The following is a 16920-nucleotide window of genomic DNA, read 5'->3' as shown; positions in this document are numbered from 1 at the left end:
GAAAAAAGGGAGAGAATCCTGTGGAAAAAAAGGAGAAGCTTGAATTGTTGTTCCAGCAAGAAGCAGGCAGGGCAGGGCTGAGGAGGGGGGTTCTTGAGGAGAAGGTGCCTCCATGCTTTGGCAATTCCAAGAAAATTCCCAATCCAGCCCAGGCTCTCTCAGCCCCATTGAGCCCTGGAGGGTTCCTCCCTTCCACATCTGCAAGGGAAAAGCTTCAGAAGAGTGGAGAGAACACAGACGTGACCAAGGAGAAATCCAGAATTTATTATCCAGCATTCCAAGTGTTTATTTTCCAACATTCCAGAACAAAGATACTCTCCTTAAAGTGCTTTTTCATTCATTAAAATGAGCAACCGAGGCCGCTCCTCACGTCCCTCTCAGACTCGTGCCGAGTTTGCTTTGCAGCAGGTCTTGAAAAGGAAAACAACATTCACACTCAGGAGGAGCCTCGGAGCAGGGAGCAGATTCCTGGGAATCATCCACGCCCAAGGAACTCCAACCATCCCAGCTGCTGCAGGGAGCTCCCAGCGCGGCCCAAGCGGCAGCTCGGGCTCCTGGTCACACTCCCTGTCTCCACCTCGGCCCTTCCCAGAGGATCTGTGTAACATTTTCAGGGATTTGCTGGTGGGGAAGGGGAGCTGGAGGCGGTGAGGGCGGGGTGGGAGGCGCTGACAGCGCTTGGGGCGGGATTCCAGAGCGGGAGGCGAGCGCGGCTGGGGCGGGAGGCGCTGTGGGGATCAGTCCTGCTGGAACCGGAACGTCTCGTAGTCCTCTGGGATGGTGTCTGAGGGGTAAAGCAAGCAGAGATCAGGGGCAGGAACAGCAGGGAAAGCGGCCTCGGGTCCCGTTCGCTGCCCCGCTCCCGTGGCTGCGCAGGTGCCCGTGACTGGATAAGGGAGGAGAATTCCCGGTTTGCCTTTCCCGACTCACCGTTGCAGCGGTAGCGGAGGTTGGACCAGATGATGTTCTCCTGGGAGAAGCAGAAGACCCCGAGGCGTCCCCCTCTCATGGTGGTGTCCAGGACAACCCCAGTGTCTGCCACGACCTCGGGGCCCTCATAGAACCGAGCCCTGGCGGGGAGCAAGGCAGGGAATGGCAGGAGCTGCCCGGCCTCGGGGCTGCTCCATCCCCGGGATGCAGCACAGGGGTCCCTGCCCATGGCCGAGCTCCCTTCCAGAACGTTCTGGGGCTCCCTGGGGCTGATTTCCCTGCTGGGGATGGTCCTGGCCGAGCCTCACCTGATGTAGCCGACCTGGGGCCGGTGCTGCAGGAACCAGCGGTAGGAGGTCTTGTCCTTCCAGCCCGAGTTCCTGGGGTCCTTCCAGAGCAGCTTCACCTGGTCCGTGGTGTCTCCCGTGTGCCACAGGGAATTCCGCAGGTACTCCCCAGGGCCCGTTTTGGATTTCACTGCCTGGGACAGAGGAGAGCCTGCTCAAGGTGTGCACAGAGGATTCCACACAGCTGCTGATCCCGAGGCAAAATTCCAGCAGGGAATTCCTTCTGCAGTGTTCCTGTACCTTCAGCTGAATGCCAGGCTCTGCCACTGCCCGGAAGGGGTTGGCCTGCCAGTAGGTCTGTTCCATCTGCTTCCACATCACCACGTAGAAGCTGGAGCTGTCCTGGTAGCCAAAGATGAACCCGGCGTAGTCGTCGTCCGTGGCCGTGTTGACGTGGAAGGTGCCCTCGAAGTCCACCCCGTTAAAGGCTGTGTACCCTGTCAGGGGCAGCAGAACAGAGCCAGGGTTCAGCTGGGGAGGTGGATTTTGCCAGGGGGAATCTGGACTCTGTGCACTACAGGAAACAGGGGATGGAGTCATGGAGCAGTATGGAGTCATGGAGCAGTGACTGATCAAAGCTGCAGCGAGTGATGATTTCCCAAAGGGAAAAGGGAAATTCCTCACCTACAGCCAGGCCAGGGTCGCTGTTCATGGTCTGGACAATCTCCATGCCCTGAGAAAGAGAAATTGTGACTCTTTAGTGCAGTTCCAGACACACCAAACTCCCTCTTGTGCTTCTCCAGGGCTGGGACTCGGGGATTTGGGCACTGCAGAACCACGGAGCCTTTGAGGGAAACCCCCCCAGGACTGTTCCCAGCTGGAGCCCTCCCCACCTGGTTGAGGACGATCCAGTTGGGGTCAATCTGAGCGTCCCCCTCGGGGTCCAGCACCACGGTCTGGAAGGCCCTGAAGTCCGTGAGCGTCACCTCGGCGTTCTCGGGGCAGACGTCGATCCTGTCGATCACCATGTCCCTGTCGAAGTCATCCTCACACAGGTTCCCCACGCCGTCCCCTGGGCACGAGGAGGAGGAGGAAGGAGCCTGGAGCAGCAGCTCCTGCCCTGGGTTTGCTCAGCCTCGGGCACCACCAGGGGCAGCCTCGGGCACCGAGGGACTGGGGCACCCCAAGGAGCTGCAGAGAAACCTGGAGGCTTCTCCTGCTGGCAGAGAAACCCCTCAAAGCCCAGACACTTCTGGGAGAGAGAACCTGACCCAAACATGGCCCCAAACCTGATCCCAAACCTGACCCCAAACCTGGCCCCAAACCTGACCCCAAAGATGATCCCAAACCTGACCCAGTGGACCCACTGTGGACACCTGCAGCGTCCCAGGCCTGGCACGAGTCAGTCCCAACAAAACCCCAACTCCTGCGGCTTCCAGAGCCTGGAGTGACCCCAGGGACCCCAAAGGACCCATCCCTCCCTCCCTCCCTCCCTCCCTCACCATCCGAGTCCTCCTGGCCGGGGTTGGGCACCAGCCTGCAGTTGTCGGGGCCGGGGGGTCTGAAGTCGGGGATGCCATCATCATCATCATCCTCGTCACACTCGTCCCCCAGCCCGTCCCCGTCCGTGTCCACCTGGGAGCTGTTGGGCACCGTGGGGCAGTTGTCCCTCGAGTCCTGGTGCCCGTCCCCGTCGCTGTGGGAGAAGGGACAGGGACAGGGGCAGGGGCAGACACAGGGACAGGGACAGACAAAGGGACAGGGACAGACACAGGGACACGGACACGTCACCCACGGCCACCAGCACAGGGAGCTGCCCCGGGGCTGGGGCTGCAGCTGCTCTGTGACTTCAGCCCAGGAATGGGTCAGGAATGTCTGAGAGTCCCCAGGACGAGGGAAGAGCTGAGAATCTTGGCTCTGTGTCTCAGAAAGCTGATGTATCATTTTATTATATTTTATACTATATTATGTATCACATATTATGTTAATTATATTATATTAATTTACTATATTATATTAATTATACTATATTATACTATACTACACTACATTACATTACATTATATATGCTATACTAAAACTACACTGAATAAAGAGAAAAGAGACATCAGAAGGCTGGAAAAGAATGAATAATAAAATCTTGTAACTGAGCAGAGAGTCTGACACAGCTGGCTGTGATTGGCCATTAATTAACAACAATCCACAGGAGACCAATCAAAGCTGCACCTGTTGCTAAACCATCTCCAGAGCACATTCTAAGCCATCAGATAATTATTGTTCACATTTCTGAGGCTTCTCAGGAGAAAAATCCTAGAGGAAGGATTTTCCTAAAGTATGTCAGTGACATTCCTGCTGGAAATGGAGCTCTGGGAGTGCTCCTTCCTTCCAGTGGTCGCTTTTTGTGAGGTCTAAAGAAAATTTCACCTCTAAACCTCCATTTTTTATAGGATAAGGCCAAGCCAGGTTTTCACAGCCTTTTGGTCCCTTCCATCCCAGGATTTCATGCAAATAATTAGAATTTTTAATTTCTGCAGCTCACCTGTCCTGGTTGGTGTCACATTCATCTCCCACCAGATCGTGGTCAGTGTCTTTCTAGAAAAATAAAGGAAGAATAATTTAAATTTTCCAGAGGAAAAGGCAAGGGAGAGAACAGAAGCTGCCAACAGCAGGAGACTTCCTGTGGGATGTTTTGGGGGGATCCTGAGGAATTCCAGCAGTGGGGCAGGGCAGGGAGGGAGAGCCCAGAGTGCCCAATTTCCCTCTGTGCCCCAGGAGGGCACAGCTGGAACCGAGCCCTGGCCTGGCCGGCGACAGGAGGGGCTCAGCCTGGGCCCGTACCTGGTCAGGGTTGCTGAGCGTGGGGCAGCTGTCACAGGCGTCCCCCACGCCGTCCCCGTCCCCGTCCCTCTGGTCAGGGTTGGGAACTCTCCTGCAGTTGTCCACGGTGTTCTTGATCCCTGCAACACAGGGCAGAGTGGACCCACAAAGACCCAGGCTAAAGCGAGGATTTCAGCATTGGGGCTTTCAGTGTTTGCTGGCATTCCTGGCTGCTGGGAGCAGCTTTTGTGCACTCTGTGATCAGCTCAGGTTCCAAAGCCAGCCAGGCTTGTGTCCACCCCAGGGAACTCCCCCAGCCTCGAGCCAGGAGCTGCTGCCAGCTCAGATATTCCCAAATTTCTTCCTTAAAATGCAGCACAAGGCAGTCAGGACGAGGCTGGCTGGGACTGTGTGTCACTGTCACCTTTTCTGAAAAATCCCTTTGCCAGGATTTCTTCTCCTGGGAAGCTGAGAAGCCTCGGAGAAAAAGGAAAACAATAATTATCTGATTGCTTCTCTTGTGTTTTGCTGCTTTGGAACGTGGCTGGAGATTGTTTGATTGGTTTCATGTGAATTGTTTTAACTTAATGACCAATCAGGGTCAGGCTGTGTTGGGACTCTGGAGGGAGTTATGAGGTTTTGTTACCATTCTTGTTAAGCCTTCTGGCTCTATCTTTTCTCTATTCTTTAGTATAGTTTTAGTATAGCATTCTTTAATATACTATAATAAATATACTATACTATACTATACTATACTATACTATACTATAATATAATATAATATAATATAATATAATATAATATAATATAATATAATATAATATAATATATAATAAATATAATATAATATAATAATAAATGAGCCTTCTAAGAACATGGAGTCAGATTCATCATTTCCTCCCTTCCATGGGGGACCCTGAAAAAACCACGACTGTGGCCAATAAAAATGAAAATAAACCCAAGGGGGAGCAGCACCGGTGAGAGGCTGAGCTCGGGGACACGGGGACCGCCCTGTCTGTCCCCAGAGGCCGAGCTGGGGTGACACAAACATATTATCTCAATATTATCTCCATTTTCCTGGCCCAGCCGGGGGCAGCCGGCTCTCACCGTCCCCGTCCATGTCCTCGTCGCACTCGTCGCCCCTGCCGTCGCCATCGATGTCCCTCTGGTCGTTGTTCTTCACCTGCCGGCAGTTGTCACACGCGTCCCCGAAGTTGTCCTTGTCGGCGTTGCGCTGGTCCGTGTTCCTGGTGTACACGCAGTTGTCCTGCAGGGACAGGGGACACAGGCTGGGGACACCGGCGCCTCCTGCGCTGTCCCCAGCGGGGCCCTGAGCGACCTCGGGGCTGCAGCCCAGTCTGGGGTCCTCAGAGCCCCCAGGGCGAGGCCACGCTGGGACCCCTGAATTCAAACTGGGACCCCTGAACTCCACTGGGACCCCTGAATTCAAACTGGGACCCCTGAACTCACACTGGGACCCCTGAACTCACACTGAGACCCCTGAATTCAAAGTGGGACCCCTGAATTCACACTGGGACCCCTGAACTCCACTGGGACCCCTGAATTCAAACTGGGACCCCTGACTTCAAACTGGGACCCCTGAACTCACACTGGGACCCCTGAATTCAAAGTGGGACCCCTGAACTCCACTGGGACCCTTGAATTCACACTGGGACCCCTGAACTGCCACTGAGACCCCTGAATTCAAACTGGGACCCCTGAATTCACACTGGGACTTCTGAATTCACACTGGGACCCCTGAATTCAAACTGGGACCCCTGAATTCACACTGAGATCTCTGAACTCCCACTGGGACCCCTAAATTCCCACTGGGACCCCTGAGTTCCTACTGGAACCCCTAAATTACCACTGGGACCTCTGAACTCCCACTGAAACCCCTAAATTCCCACTGGGATCCCTGAACTCCCACTGGAACCCCTAAATCCCCACTGGAACCCCCGAATCCCCACTGGGCACCCCTAAATCCCCACGGCGACCCCTGAACTCCCACTGGGACCCCCGAATCCCCGCCGGGAGCCCCGGATTCCCCCCGCAGGTGCCGCTGCCCCGCAGGAGCCGCCGGGGGCAGCAGAGCCCGGACCTCGGCGTTGGGGATCCCGTCCCCGTCGGCGTCGTCGTCGCAGGCGTCCCCGATGCCGTCCCGGTCCGCGTCCTCCTGGCCCGAGTTGGGCACGGTCACGCAGTTGTCCTGCAGGACAGAGGCTCGGCAATGTGGGACTGCAGCCAGCCCGGGCTCCGCAGCTCTCGGCAGCACGCAGGGCCCGGCCTGCGGGGAGATTGGGCTGAAATCCCCGGATTTCCTGCCCACCTTGCGGCAGTTCTTGTCGGAGCAGCGCTGCTTCTCGTCGGGGACGCCGTCGATGTCCGTGTCCTTGCCGCAGACGTAGCCGTTCCCTGCCCAGCCCACGAGGCACTGCAAGGGGCACACACACAGAGTCAGCCCCCAAACCCCGGGGTTTGCCAGGGACACGGCACGGAACGCTGCCGATCCGGGATGTGAAACCCTACAGGGAAATAACGCCCGGGGGAAACATTTCTGGGATTTCACCAGCTCGGACCGGGCCCTCGGCGCTGCTGCTGGCCCTGAGGAGGAGCAGAGCTCGGCTCTGAGGCTGCCGATCCTGGATCCCGATTCCCTGGATCCTCCCTGCTCAGCCCCAGGGAATCCCGCACCCGACAGGTTCGCAGCGCTCCAGGGAAAACCAAAACCCCAAAAAAGGGGAAGGAGCAGGCCAGGGAAGAGCTCGGGGGACGAGCAGGGATGGGTCGGGAAGGGCGATCTCCAGGAGAGGGCAGTGGCAGACCCGGGAGAGGAGCGCGGGACGAGGAACGAGGAGCGAGGAGCGAGCAGACCGACCCCAGTCCCAGGGAGTTTGGGATCAGACAGACCCCGGTCCCAGGGAGTTTGGGATCAGACCGACCCCAATCCCGGGGAGTTTGGGATCAGACAGACCCCGGTCCCAGGGAGTTTGGGATCAGACAGACCCCGGTCCCGGGGAGTTTGGGATCAGAGCCGAGCCCAGTGTGGGCAGGGCGGGATCAGACCCCAGTGTCCATAGGGTGGCACCAGACCCCGGTGTCCCTAGCGGTGCCCGCGGCGGTGCCCGCACCTGGCAGGACAGCGAGCCGTCCCTCTCCACAACGCACTCGGCTTTCTCGTGGCACGGGCTGATCTCGCCGTTGGGGCAGCGCCGAGCCCCGGTCGCCGTGGGGCTCCGGCAGCCGCTGATCTGATCCCCCACAAAGCCCGGCTTGCAGGCCCCGCACTTGTAGGATCCCTGCGGGGGGAACGGGAGCGGGAACTCGAGCGGGAATCCCGGAAAATCCCGGAAAATCCCTGCTCGGGATTCGCCTTTACCCTCCCGGTGAGGCCCTTCCTTGGGCCAGCTGCCCTGCCCCGGGGCCTGGCCTGGGGCACTGCCAGGGATCCAGGGCAGCCACAGCTGCTCTGGGAATCCCACCCCATTCCCTCCCCACCCTCCCAGCCAGGAACCCCTTCCCAATATCCCACCCAAATCTCCCTTTTCCCACTTTAAATCCATTCCCTGGCCCCTGTCCCTCCAGGCCTTGTCCCCAGTCCCTCTGCAGCTCTCCTGGAGCCCCTTCAGGCCCTGCCAGGGGCTCTGAGCTCTCCCTGGCGCCTTCTCCTCTCCAGGTGAGCACCCCCAGCTCTGCCAGCCTGGCTCCAGGGGGGCTCCAGCCCTGGGACCCTTCCCAAATCCCTGAGGATTTACCCGAGTGTTGATGCAGATGGAGTTTGGGACACAATTCCTGGCAGCTCCAGTCTCACACTCGTTAATGTCGGTGCACACCTGCCCAGGGAGAACAGGACCCACCTTCACCTTCACCCCAGGGAGAACAGGACCCACCTTCACCCCATCCCAGGGAGAACAGGACCCACCTTCACCCCATCCCACCCCAGGGAGAACAGGCCCCACCTTCACCTTCACCCCATCCCACCCCAAATCCCAGCACTGGAGCGGGGCCAGAGCAGAAGCAGAGCCCTGGCACACCTCACTAGGCCAGGACTAATCAGTGTTCCTGCTGACACCTCACTAGGCCAGGACTAATCAGTGTTCCTGCTGACAAGCTTGAGGCAGGTCCCAGCAGGGCTCCAGACCCCCCTCCAGAGTCAGCAGAGGCTCCAGCCTGGGAACAGAGCTGAGCTCTGAGCTGAGCTGCTGCAATATCCTCACTGTGGAGGGGCTCCATGGATTTGGAAGCTCAATGGCTGCATCCCATGACCAGCCCCAAATTCCCAGAGCTAGATGTGGGATAATAACCCCTAAAAACCCCAATCAGCCCAGGCTGTTGGGATTTTTAATCTGCCTGGAGCTGTCAGAGAAGCCGGGAGGGGGTGGCAGCAGCTGCAGGAACTTTTCTGTGTCCCAGCAGGAAGGATTCCCATCCCCATCCCCATCCCATCCCATCCCATCCCATCCCATCCCATCCCATCCCATCCCATCCCCACTCCCATCCCCATCCCGTTCCCAGCCCTGTTCCCACCCCCAGGGTGGCCCCACAGCCCCAGAGGAGCTGGGATGCTCTGCCCAGCCCCAGTTTGGCACAGGGGAGGTGGCTCTGGGCACTCTCCTCTCCCTGCATTCCCACCTGGAATCCATGGAATTGTGGGATCCCAAAACAGTTTGGGTCGGGAGGGGCCTTTAACTGCCCCATCCCCACCCCCAGGGACACCTTCCACTGTCCCAGGCTGCTCCAGGCTGGCCCGGGACCCTCCCAAGGATGGGAATTCCCTCCCGGCCCCTCTCCACCCTCCCTTCCATCCCGGGGAGCCATCACCTCGAGTTCCCCTCCTGTTTCCTCACATTCCCAGCTGCAGAGGGGGGAGCATTGCCAGCTGCTGGGGGACACAGGTCCCCGAGGCCCTCACCTGCTTGTTGGCCCTGGCAAAGGCCATTCCCACCCCTTCCAGCAGCTGCCCGGTGAAGCCGGGCGGGCAGGGGTCGCAGCGGAAGCCGGGGTTGGTGTTAATGCACTGGACTTTCGGGAAGCAGGGGTTGGCATTGCACTGAAACAACACACAGGGTGCCCAGGGCTGTGCCAGGGGGCAGCTCCAGCCCTGGGGCACCTCCAGCTCGTGGGGTTTTAGTCTGGAGGAAGAAGACAAAAGGGCACAGAAGTTTCCTCAGAGGGCTCCCCCAGCCTGGTGTGCCCTGGGCTGCAACAGAACAAAGTCAGAGCCATTGGAGCTCTGACTCCCCTCAGGTGGCACCAGAGCCCTGGCACGGAGCTGCTCTTGCTTCACCTTTTCCTTCCTGGAATCCTCAGGGGCCGGGACAATTCCCCACCCTGGCCCTGAAACACAACTCGAGTTGTTTGTTCACCACCCTTTCTTTCCAGAATTGCTCCGAATGCTTTGCTTCCTCCAACACTTCATTATTTTTCCCTGGATTTTTATGCTCTGTCCTGGCAGATGCATCACAGGAATACAGTGGACCCCATATTTTGGGCTGACAATCCCAAAATCTGCCATGGAGCCTTCAGCAGGTTTTTAAATTGAAATGCAATCGAGGCTGTGCGAGAGTGGGATAATCAAGTTTGTGGTTTGGGAAGCACAGAGCTCAGGAGCCCTACAAAAAAATCCATGGATGAGCAGAGCTTTGCACACACACAGAGCTTAAAATTGGTGGAATGCCACATTTCCTAAAAAAAATTTCCTAAAAATAATACACAGTATCTGCCCAGCAAGGTTTGATTTAAGGGCAGAAACAAAGCCCTGTGGCTGAGATTTGCTGTTTCCAGGATTATCTGGGAACTGTTTGATCCCATTCCACACTCAATAAATCTTATCTCCAACAGCTCCTCAGCAAAGGAGGCGGCTCTGGCGTTCCAAACTCCCCTCCCTGTGTGGCACAAACCTCAGGATTTATTTTGTTGGGACTGGGCTGGCCCTAAACCCTCCCTGGGGAGGGCCAGGCACAGAATTCCAGAGCCTGCAGGAATTCCAGCATGTGCCAGGCACAGAACTGCAGCTCCTGCAGGAATTGCAGCTCCTGCAGGAATCCCAGCATGTGCCAGGCACAGAGTTGCAGCTCCAGCAGGGATCCCAGGCACAGAGTTGCAGCTCCAGCAGCTCCAGCAGGGATCCCTGCCCCGAGGCAGCGCCGGGGCCGTGCTGCCGTTGTTCCCGGTGCTCCCTCCCTCCCTCCCTCTCCCCGGCCCGGCTCCGCTCACCTCGTTGATGTCGGAGCAGTGGGTGCCGTTGCCGGAGTAGCCGGCGGGGCAGGGCCCGCAGCGGAAGCCGCCGCCGCTCTCGGTGCAGGGCACGCCCGGGAAGCAGGGGTTGGGCACACAGCGGCTGAACTGGGTCACGGTGACCACAGGGCCGGTCACCTCCGGCCGCATGCCTGGGGACAGCAGCGCGTGAGCACAGCGCCCCGGAGCCACCGGAACAGCCTGGGGCGTCCCAGAGCCACCATGGGCGTCCCAGAGCCACCATGGGGTGTCCCAGAGCCACCAGCTCAGCTCTGGGGCATCCCAGAGCCACCATGGGTGTCCCAGAGCCACCATGGCGTGTCCCAGAGCCACCACGGGGCATCCCAAAGCCACCATGGGTGTCCCAGAGCCACCATGGGGTGTCCTAGAGCCACCAGCTCAGCTCTGGGGCATCCCAGAGCCAGCAGCTCAGCTCTGGGGTGTCCCAAAGCCACCACGGCATGTCCCAGAGCCAGCAGCTCAGCTCTGGGGTGTCCTAAAGCCACTATGGGATGTCCCAATGCCACCAGCTCAGTTCTGGGGTGTCCCAGAGCCACCAGCCCAGCTCAGAGGCAGGGAGGCAGAAGCAAAGGCTGGGGTGAAGGGGTGTGAGGACCAGGACCAACTGTGCTGAGCAGGAATAACTGACTGTGGTGACCAGGCCTGACCGTGGTGACCAGGACTAACTAACTGTGCTGACCAGGCCTGACTGTGCTGACCAGGCCTGACCGTGGTGACCAGGCCTGACCGTGCTGAGCAGGCCTGACTGGGATCACCAGGCCTGACTGGGATCACCAGGCCTGACTGGGATCACCAGGCCCGACCGTGGTGACCAGGCCTGACTGTGCTGACCAGGCCTGACTGTGGTGACCAGGCCTGACTGGGATCACCAGGCCTGACTGTGCTCCAGGCTGGGATTTGCCCCTGGCTGGCAGCAGAGGGCACAGGGGGCACAGAGGGGGCTCAGGGGGCACACAGGCGGCACACAGGGGGCACACAGGGGGCTCAGCCGCACTCACCGCAGGCATCGCACTCCATGACCGTGTTCTTCAGGAACGTGATCTCCTTGATCTGCAGGGCAACAGCAGCGGGGCTGAGCCGGGGCCAGGAGCCCGGCCAGTGAAATCAATCAACAATAAATAAATAATAACAACAACAACAACAACCTTTTTTGAAGGTTTTTCTCACCTTGAAGATTTCCCCTACCAAATTGAAGGTTTTTTCAACTGTAATTCTTTCCCAATTTAAAGGTTTTTTCAACTGGAATTTTTTCCCCAATTTAAAGGTTTTTTTCCACCTTGAAGCTTCTCCCAGCTTGAGAGTTTTTCCCCAATTATCTCCCAATTACTAAACCACCTCCGGACCCTGCTCTGCAGCAATGATCTGCTCACTCTACACAGGGAGCAGAGAATTCCCAGACCTCAGGAAATCCGGAATTTTTCACCCACCTGCTGCTTCAACAAATCCCGAACTTCCAGCAGCACCCGGTTGGTTTCCCTCATTTCTTGCAGCATTTCTGGCCCAACTTCTCCTCCTCCTAAAAAAACCCCAAAATGGTTGGGAAAATCCCAGAATATCCCAGGTTTATAATCCAGCTGATTATAAACCTGGGAAGGTTTATATTCATATGTATTATATGAATACATATATATTTATTGAATGTATTTATATGAAATACATTAATATATATGAAAACATGAATATATTAGAGCATATTTACATATTCATATATTTATACAAATATATCAATATGAAAATATAATCTATATGAAAATATAGTATTATTCATATATTATTGCATCAATGATAATGATATCAATAATATTTAATTATTACTCACATAATATTTTATATTGTATTCATTATAATAATGTGAATAATAATGATAGGAATAATATTTTAGTTGTTATTCCTGTAATATTTTCTATTACATGAATAATAATTATATATAATATATATAATACATTATATATATAATATAATTATATATATATATATATATATATAATTGCTATATTATATTCTGTATATATTATAGAATATAATAACTCTATGGATAAGATTGATTTATTATTATATGAATAATTTAACGTTCAGGCTCCACCCCGAGGAGTTCCTGGCTGGAATCTGGGAGCAGCCCTGGGCTGGCACAGCAGGGTCTGCTCTGGCACCAGCCCTGAGCTCCTGGGAATGCTGCCCCTCTCACCACCCCTGCTCCATGGAATTCCTGGGAATGCTGCCCCTCTCACCACCCCTGCTCCCAGGGCATTCCCAGAGCTCCTGTCCCTCTCCCCTGCTCCCATGGAATTCCCGGAGCTCCTCTCCCTCTCCCCTGCTCCCATGGAATTCCCAGAGCTCCTGTCCCTCTCCCCTGCTCCCATGGAATTCCCGGAGCTCCTCTCCCTCTCCCCTGCTCCCATGGAATTCCTGGAGCTCCTTTCCCTCTCCCCTGCTCCCAGGGCATTCCCGGAGCTCCTGTCCCTCTCACCTGCTCCCAGGGCATTCCCGGGAATGCCGCGGCTCAGGGCGGGCTCCCTGCGGGCGGCGGCGCTTGGGAAGGGCCGGCTGGGATCTTGGGGACACAAAGGACAGGGGGGCTCAGCCAGGGAAAACCGGGAATGCTGCAGGGGGAGCTCCAGGGAAAACCGGGAATGCTGGAGGTGAACAGAAACTCCAGGGAAAACCGGGAATGCTGCAGGTGAGCAGAAACTCCAGGGAACACCGGGAATGCTGGAGGGTCAGGAGCAGCTCCAGGGAAAACCAGGAATGCTGGAGGGTCAGGAGCTGCTCCAGGATAAATTTGGAATTCTGGAGGGTTGGGATCCTCTCCAGGATAAATTGGGAATTCTGGAGGGTTGGGATCCTCTCCAGGGGAAACCGGGAATGCTGCAGGATCAGGATGAGCTCCAGGGGAAATCGGGAATGCTGCAGGATCAGGATGAGCTCCAGGGGAAACCGGGAATGCTGCAGGATCAGGATGAGCTCCAGGGGAAATCGGGAATGCTGCAGGATCAGGATGAGCTCCAGGATAAATTGGGAATGCTGCAGGATCGGGATGAGCTCCAGGGGAAATTGGGAATTCTGCAGGATCAGGATGAGCTCCAGGGGAAACCAGGAATGCTGCAGGATCAGGATGAGCTCCAGGATAAACTGGGAATGCTGCAGGGTCAGGATGAGCTCCAGGATAAATTGGGAATGCTGCAGGGTCAGGATGAGCTCCAGGGGAAACCGGGAATGCTGCAGGGTCAGGATGAGCTCCAGGGGAAACCAGGAATGCTGCAGGGTCAGGATGAGCTCCCGAGCCCAGCCAGGGAGGGGATCCCCGCTGTTCCCTCCCGTTGGGATTTGGGGTCTGCAGGGCCCCTTTAGGATGGGGAGAAATCTGGGACGTGCCCAAGGGAGGGAGGGATGGAGCTGGTGCTGCTGGAATTTGGGATTTTTAGGGATAATTTGGGAGTGAAAAGGTCACTGGACACAGAGTTTAAGGGAGGGATTCTCCCAAAATCCCAGTGTCAAATTCCTCGTTGGCCATGAGGATGCACAACCTGGGTTTCTCTGGGTCTTTTCTAGAATTTCTCATTTTATTCCTAGAATTTCTCTATTTTTCTCTCTAATTTCTCAAATTTTCCTATAATTTATCATTTTCCCCCCATAGCGTCTCATTTTTTTCTATAATTTCTCTATTTTCCCCCTATTTCTCCATTTTCCCTACAATTTCTCAATTTTTCCCATAATTTCTCGTTTTCCCTCATAATTTCTCAATTTTTTCTGTAATTTATCTATTTTCCCCCTATAATTTCTCAATTTCCCCCTATAATTTCTCAATTTCCCCCCTATCATTTCTTTTATTCCTCTAATTTCTCCATTCCCCCCTAATTTCTCTAATTTTTTCCCATAATTTCTCTCTTTTTTCCCAGATTTGCCAATCCCCTAACAGAAACCACCCCTTACCTACAGCAAAGAGAAAACCAGGAATAAATCCCACAAAACCCTCTGTGTGTCCAGGGGAAAAATCAGCTGGAATTTGGGCTCTCCCTGAGCAGGGAGAATTTCCCAGCACCGATTTCATAAAAATTCCTCATTTCCACAAGACAAACAAACCCAAAACCTCGTGGATCTTCCCCCAAAAAAAAAAAAATTTGGTGAATATTTGTGAGCTCTGCAGTAAATTTTGGATTGGGAATAACTTGGATTGCCAGAAATCCTCCTGGAGCTGAGAATTCCCCAAAAGCAGATTTGGAGAAGTGGAATTGGAACTTTCCTGGAGGGCAGGAAATCCAAGGATGTGGGATTATTAATTTCCTTTATTTTCCTTAAATAAAGTTTCACCTCTCAGGAGGAAAACTGGGTAAAAAATCCCATGGAACATTATTTACACAAAATTTTCCTACAAAATCCCCCTCAACATTTTCAGGCTCCCGCTGAAAAATCCTCCCTCTTTAGCCCCTTCCACCCCTCAGCATTTCAGAGCAGCCTAAAAAACCCTCAAAAAAATCAGAATTGAGTCAGGATTATAGTAGAGTTAAAGTGGAATTAAAGCAGAGTTAAATCAGGGTTAAAGTGGAGTTAAAGCGGAGTTAAGGCAGAGTTAAAGCAGAATGAAATCAGCATTAAATCAGAGTTAAAGCGGAGTTAAATCAGCATTAAAGTGGAGTTAAAGTGGAGTTAAAGCAGAATGAAATCAATGTTAAATCAGAGTTAAATCAAAATGAAATCAGAGTTAAAGCGGATTTAAATCAGAATGAAATCAGGGTTAAATCCGAGTTAAATCAGGATTAAATCAGAATGAAATCAGAGTTAAAGAAGAGTTAAAGGAGAGTTAAATCAGAATGAAATCAGAGCTAAAGCAGAGTTAAACCTGAGTTAAATCCAAGTTAAATCAGAGTTAAATCCAAATGAAATCAGAGTTAAAGCAGACCTAAAGCAAAGCTAAATCAGAGTTAGAGCGGAGTTAAAGCAGAGCTAAATCAGAGTTAAACCAGAATGAAATCAGTGCTAAAGCAGAGTTAAAGAGGAGTTAAAGAAGAGTTAAATCAGGGTTAAATCAGAATGAAATCAGTGCTAAATCAGAGTTAAAGAAGAGTTAAAGCAGAGTTAAATCAGGGTTAAATCAGAATGAAATCAGTCCTAAATCAGAGTTAAACCAGCATTACACCAGAGTTAAAGCGGAGTTAAACCATCGTTAAACCATCACTAAACCATCGTTAAACCATCACTAAACCATCACCAAGCCATGGTTAAGCCGTGACCTCACCGATCCTCCTCTGCTGGCCCCAGGAGCCGGGGCAGGCGAGCGGCAGCAGCAGCAGCGCCAGCAGGGCCGGGGCCATCTCGGGGCTCCGCGGGGGCCGCGCCTCTGCCCCGCTCCCCACGCGGGGCCGCTCTTTATGGCCGTCCGTCCGTCCGTCCCTCCGTCCGTCTGTCCGTCCCTCCGTCCGTCTGTCCGTCCCTCCGTCTGTCCGCCCGTCCTGCCCCCGGCCCCGCGCGTCACCGCCGCCGCCGCTGCGCCAGCTGCAGAGTAAACACAGACGGCAGCAGCTCGGAGCACAGAAAATCCCGCTTTTTTTTGCTTTTTTTTTTTTTTTTTTTTTTTTTTTTTTTTTTTTTTTTTTTTTGTGTTAAAATAGGCAGGGGAAAAAAAAAGCTGGAAGAGAAAACTGGAAGAAAATTCCCGTTTTTTTTTTTTTTTTTTTGGTGCTAAAATAGGGAAGAAAAAAAAAATCTGGAAGAAAAAACTGGAAGAAAATTCCAGGTTTTTTTTTTTGTTTTGTTTTTTTGTTTTGCTTTGGGATTTTGTTTTTTTTGGGGTTTTTTTTGAAGAAAATTCCAGTTCGGTTTTTTTGTTTGTTTTTTTGTTTGTTTTTTGAGGGGGGGAGTGGGGTTAGGGTTACGGTTGGGGGGGGGGCTGCTGGTTTTATGTGCTAAAATACGGAAGAAAATTCCATATTTTTTTTTATTTATTTTGTGCTAAAGTAGGGAAGAAAATTCCTTTTCAATTTTTGTTCTGCTAAAGTAGGGAAGGAAATTGCAGATTTTTTAAAGTCGTTATGATTTGTTTTGAGGGGGGTTCGTTTCTCCCTCACAGACACGGGCAGGCGATGGCTCAGGGCTGCATTTCCCTTCCGAGAGTGCCCTGAGGCACCCGGAGCGCCCCAGACCTGCAGAAAATGCAATTTAAACTCCCCGAGGGCAAATTTCCCCTCATGAAATTGGATCCGTTTCCATTTCCGGGGTTTTTATTCCCAAAGCCTTTTCCAGAGGGACTGGAGGGGGAGTTTAATTCCTGTAGGAAGGACAAAGTACAAAAATGAGGGGGGAAAAAAAAAGCAAATTTTACAGATTTTTCTGTAAAGCATCAGGAAGCACAGAGAGGAGTGAGAAATCCACCCTGGGAAAAACTGGAAAAAAAAACTTCCAAGAATTTCCCAAGAACATTCCAGGTGGGAGTCGGGAAGGGCCGGAACATTCCAGAAATGCAGCAAAACCCCAGGAGAGGCCCAGGGAAAGCCCAGGAAACAGAAGCTCAGTCTGGAAATAGTGGGAGCAGCAGGAATTTGGGATATTTACAGAAAATGGGATTTTTTTTTTCCTGCTTTTACCTCAGACCTCCCAAGCTCCAGGTCCCTGAGGGCGCTGCTGGGCCCACCCA

General features: G+C 53.7%; 1 protein-coding gene across 2 annotated transcripts; it reads right to left on the bottom strand.

Moving 5' to 3' along the window:
* Positions 1-240: 240 nt before the first annotated feature.
* On the bottom strand, positions 241-15731 carry COMP (cartilage oligomeric matrix protein). Of its 2 annotated transcripts, XM_071451999.1 has the most exons (20): positions 15526-15731; positions 12760-12843; positions 11720-11808; positions 11291-11342; positions 10251-10423; positions 8947-9084; positions 7790-7867; positions 7166-7333; positions 6364-6468; positions 6136-6243; positions 5142-5301; positions 4056-4174; positions 3757-3809; positions 2720-2913; positions 2111-2289; positions 1902-1950; positions 1518-1714; positions 1239-1411; positions 931-1070; positions 241-784 (listed from the first exon to the last, which is right to left on the bottom strand). In XM_071451999.1, the coding sequence occupies exons 1-20, from the start codon at positions 15599-15601 to the stop codon at positions 738-740; spliced, it is 2382 nt and encodes a 793-aa protein (XP_071308100.1). In that variant the 5' UTR covers positions 15602-15731; the 3' UTR covers positions 241-737. The 2 variants fall into 2 exon arrangements, with proteins under 2 accessions (XP_071308100.1, XP_071308102.1); XM_071452001.1 differs by lacking the exon at positions 12760-12843.
* Positions 15732-16920: the final 1189 nt, after the last annotated feature.

Source organism: Agelaius tricolor, unplaced genomic scaffold, assembly GCF_023055355.1.
Source record: "Agelaius tricolor isolate 1412-34295 unplaced genomic scaffold, bAgeTri1.0.p SCAF_33, whole genome shotgun sequence".
Lineage (NCBI taxonomy): Eukaryota > Metazoa > Chordata > Aves > Passeriformes > Icteridae > Agelaius > Agelaius tricolor.
Note: the sequence above shows the minus strand (reverse complement) of the source record. Positions and strands in the feature narration are given on the sequence as shown.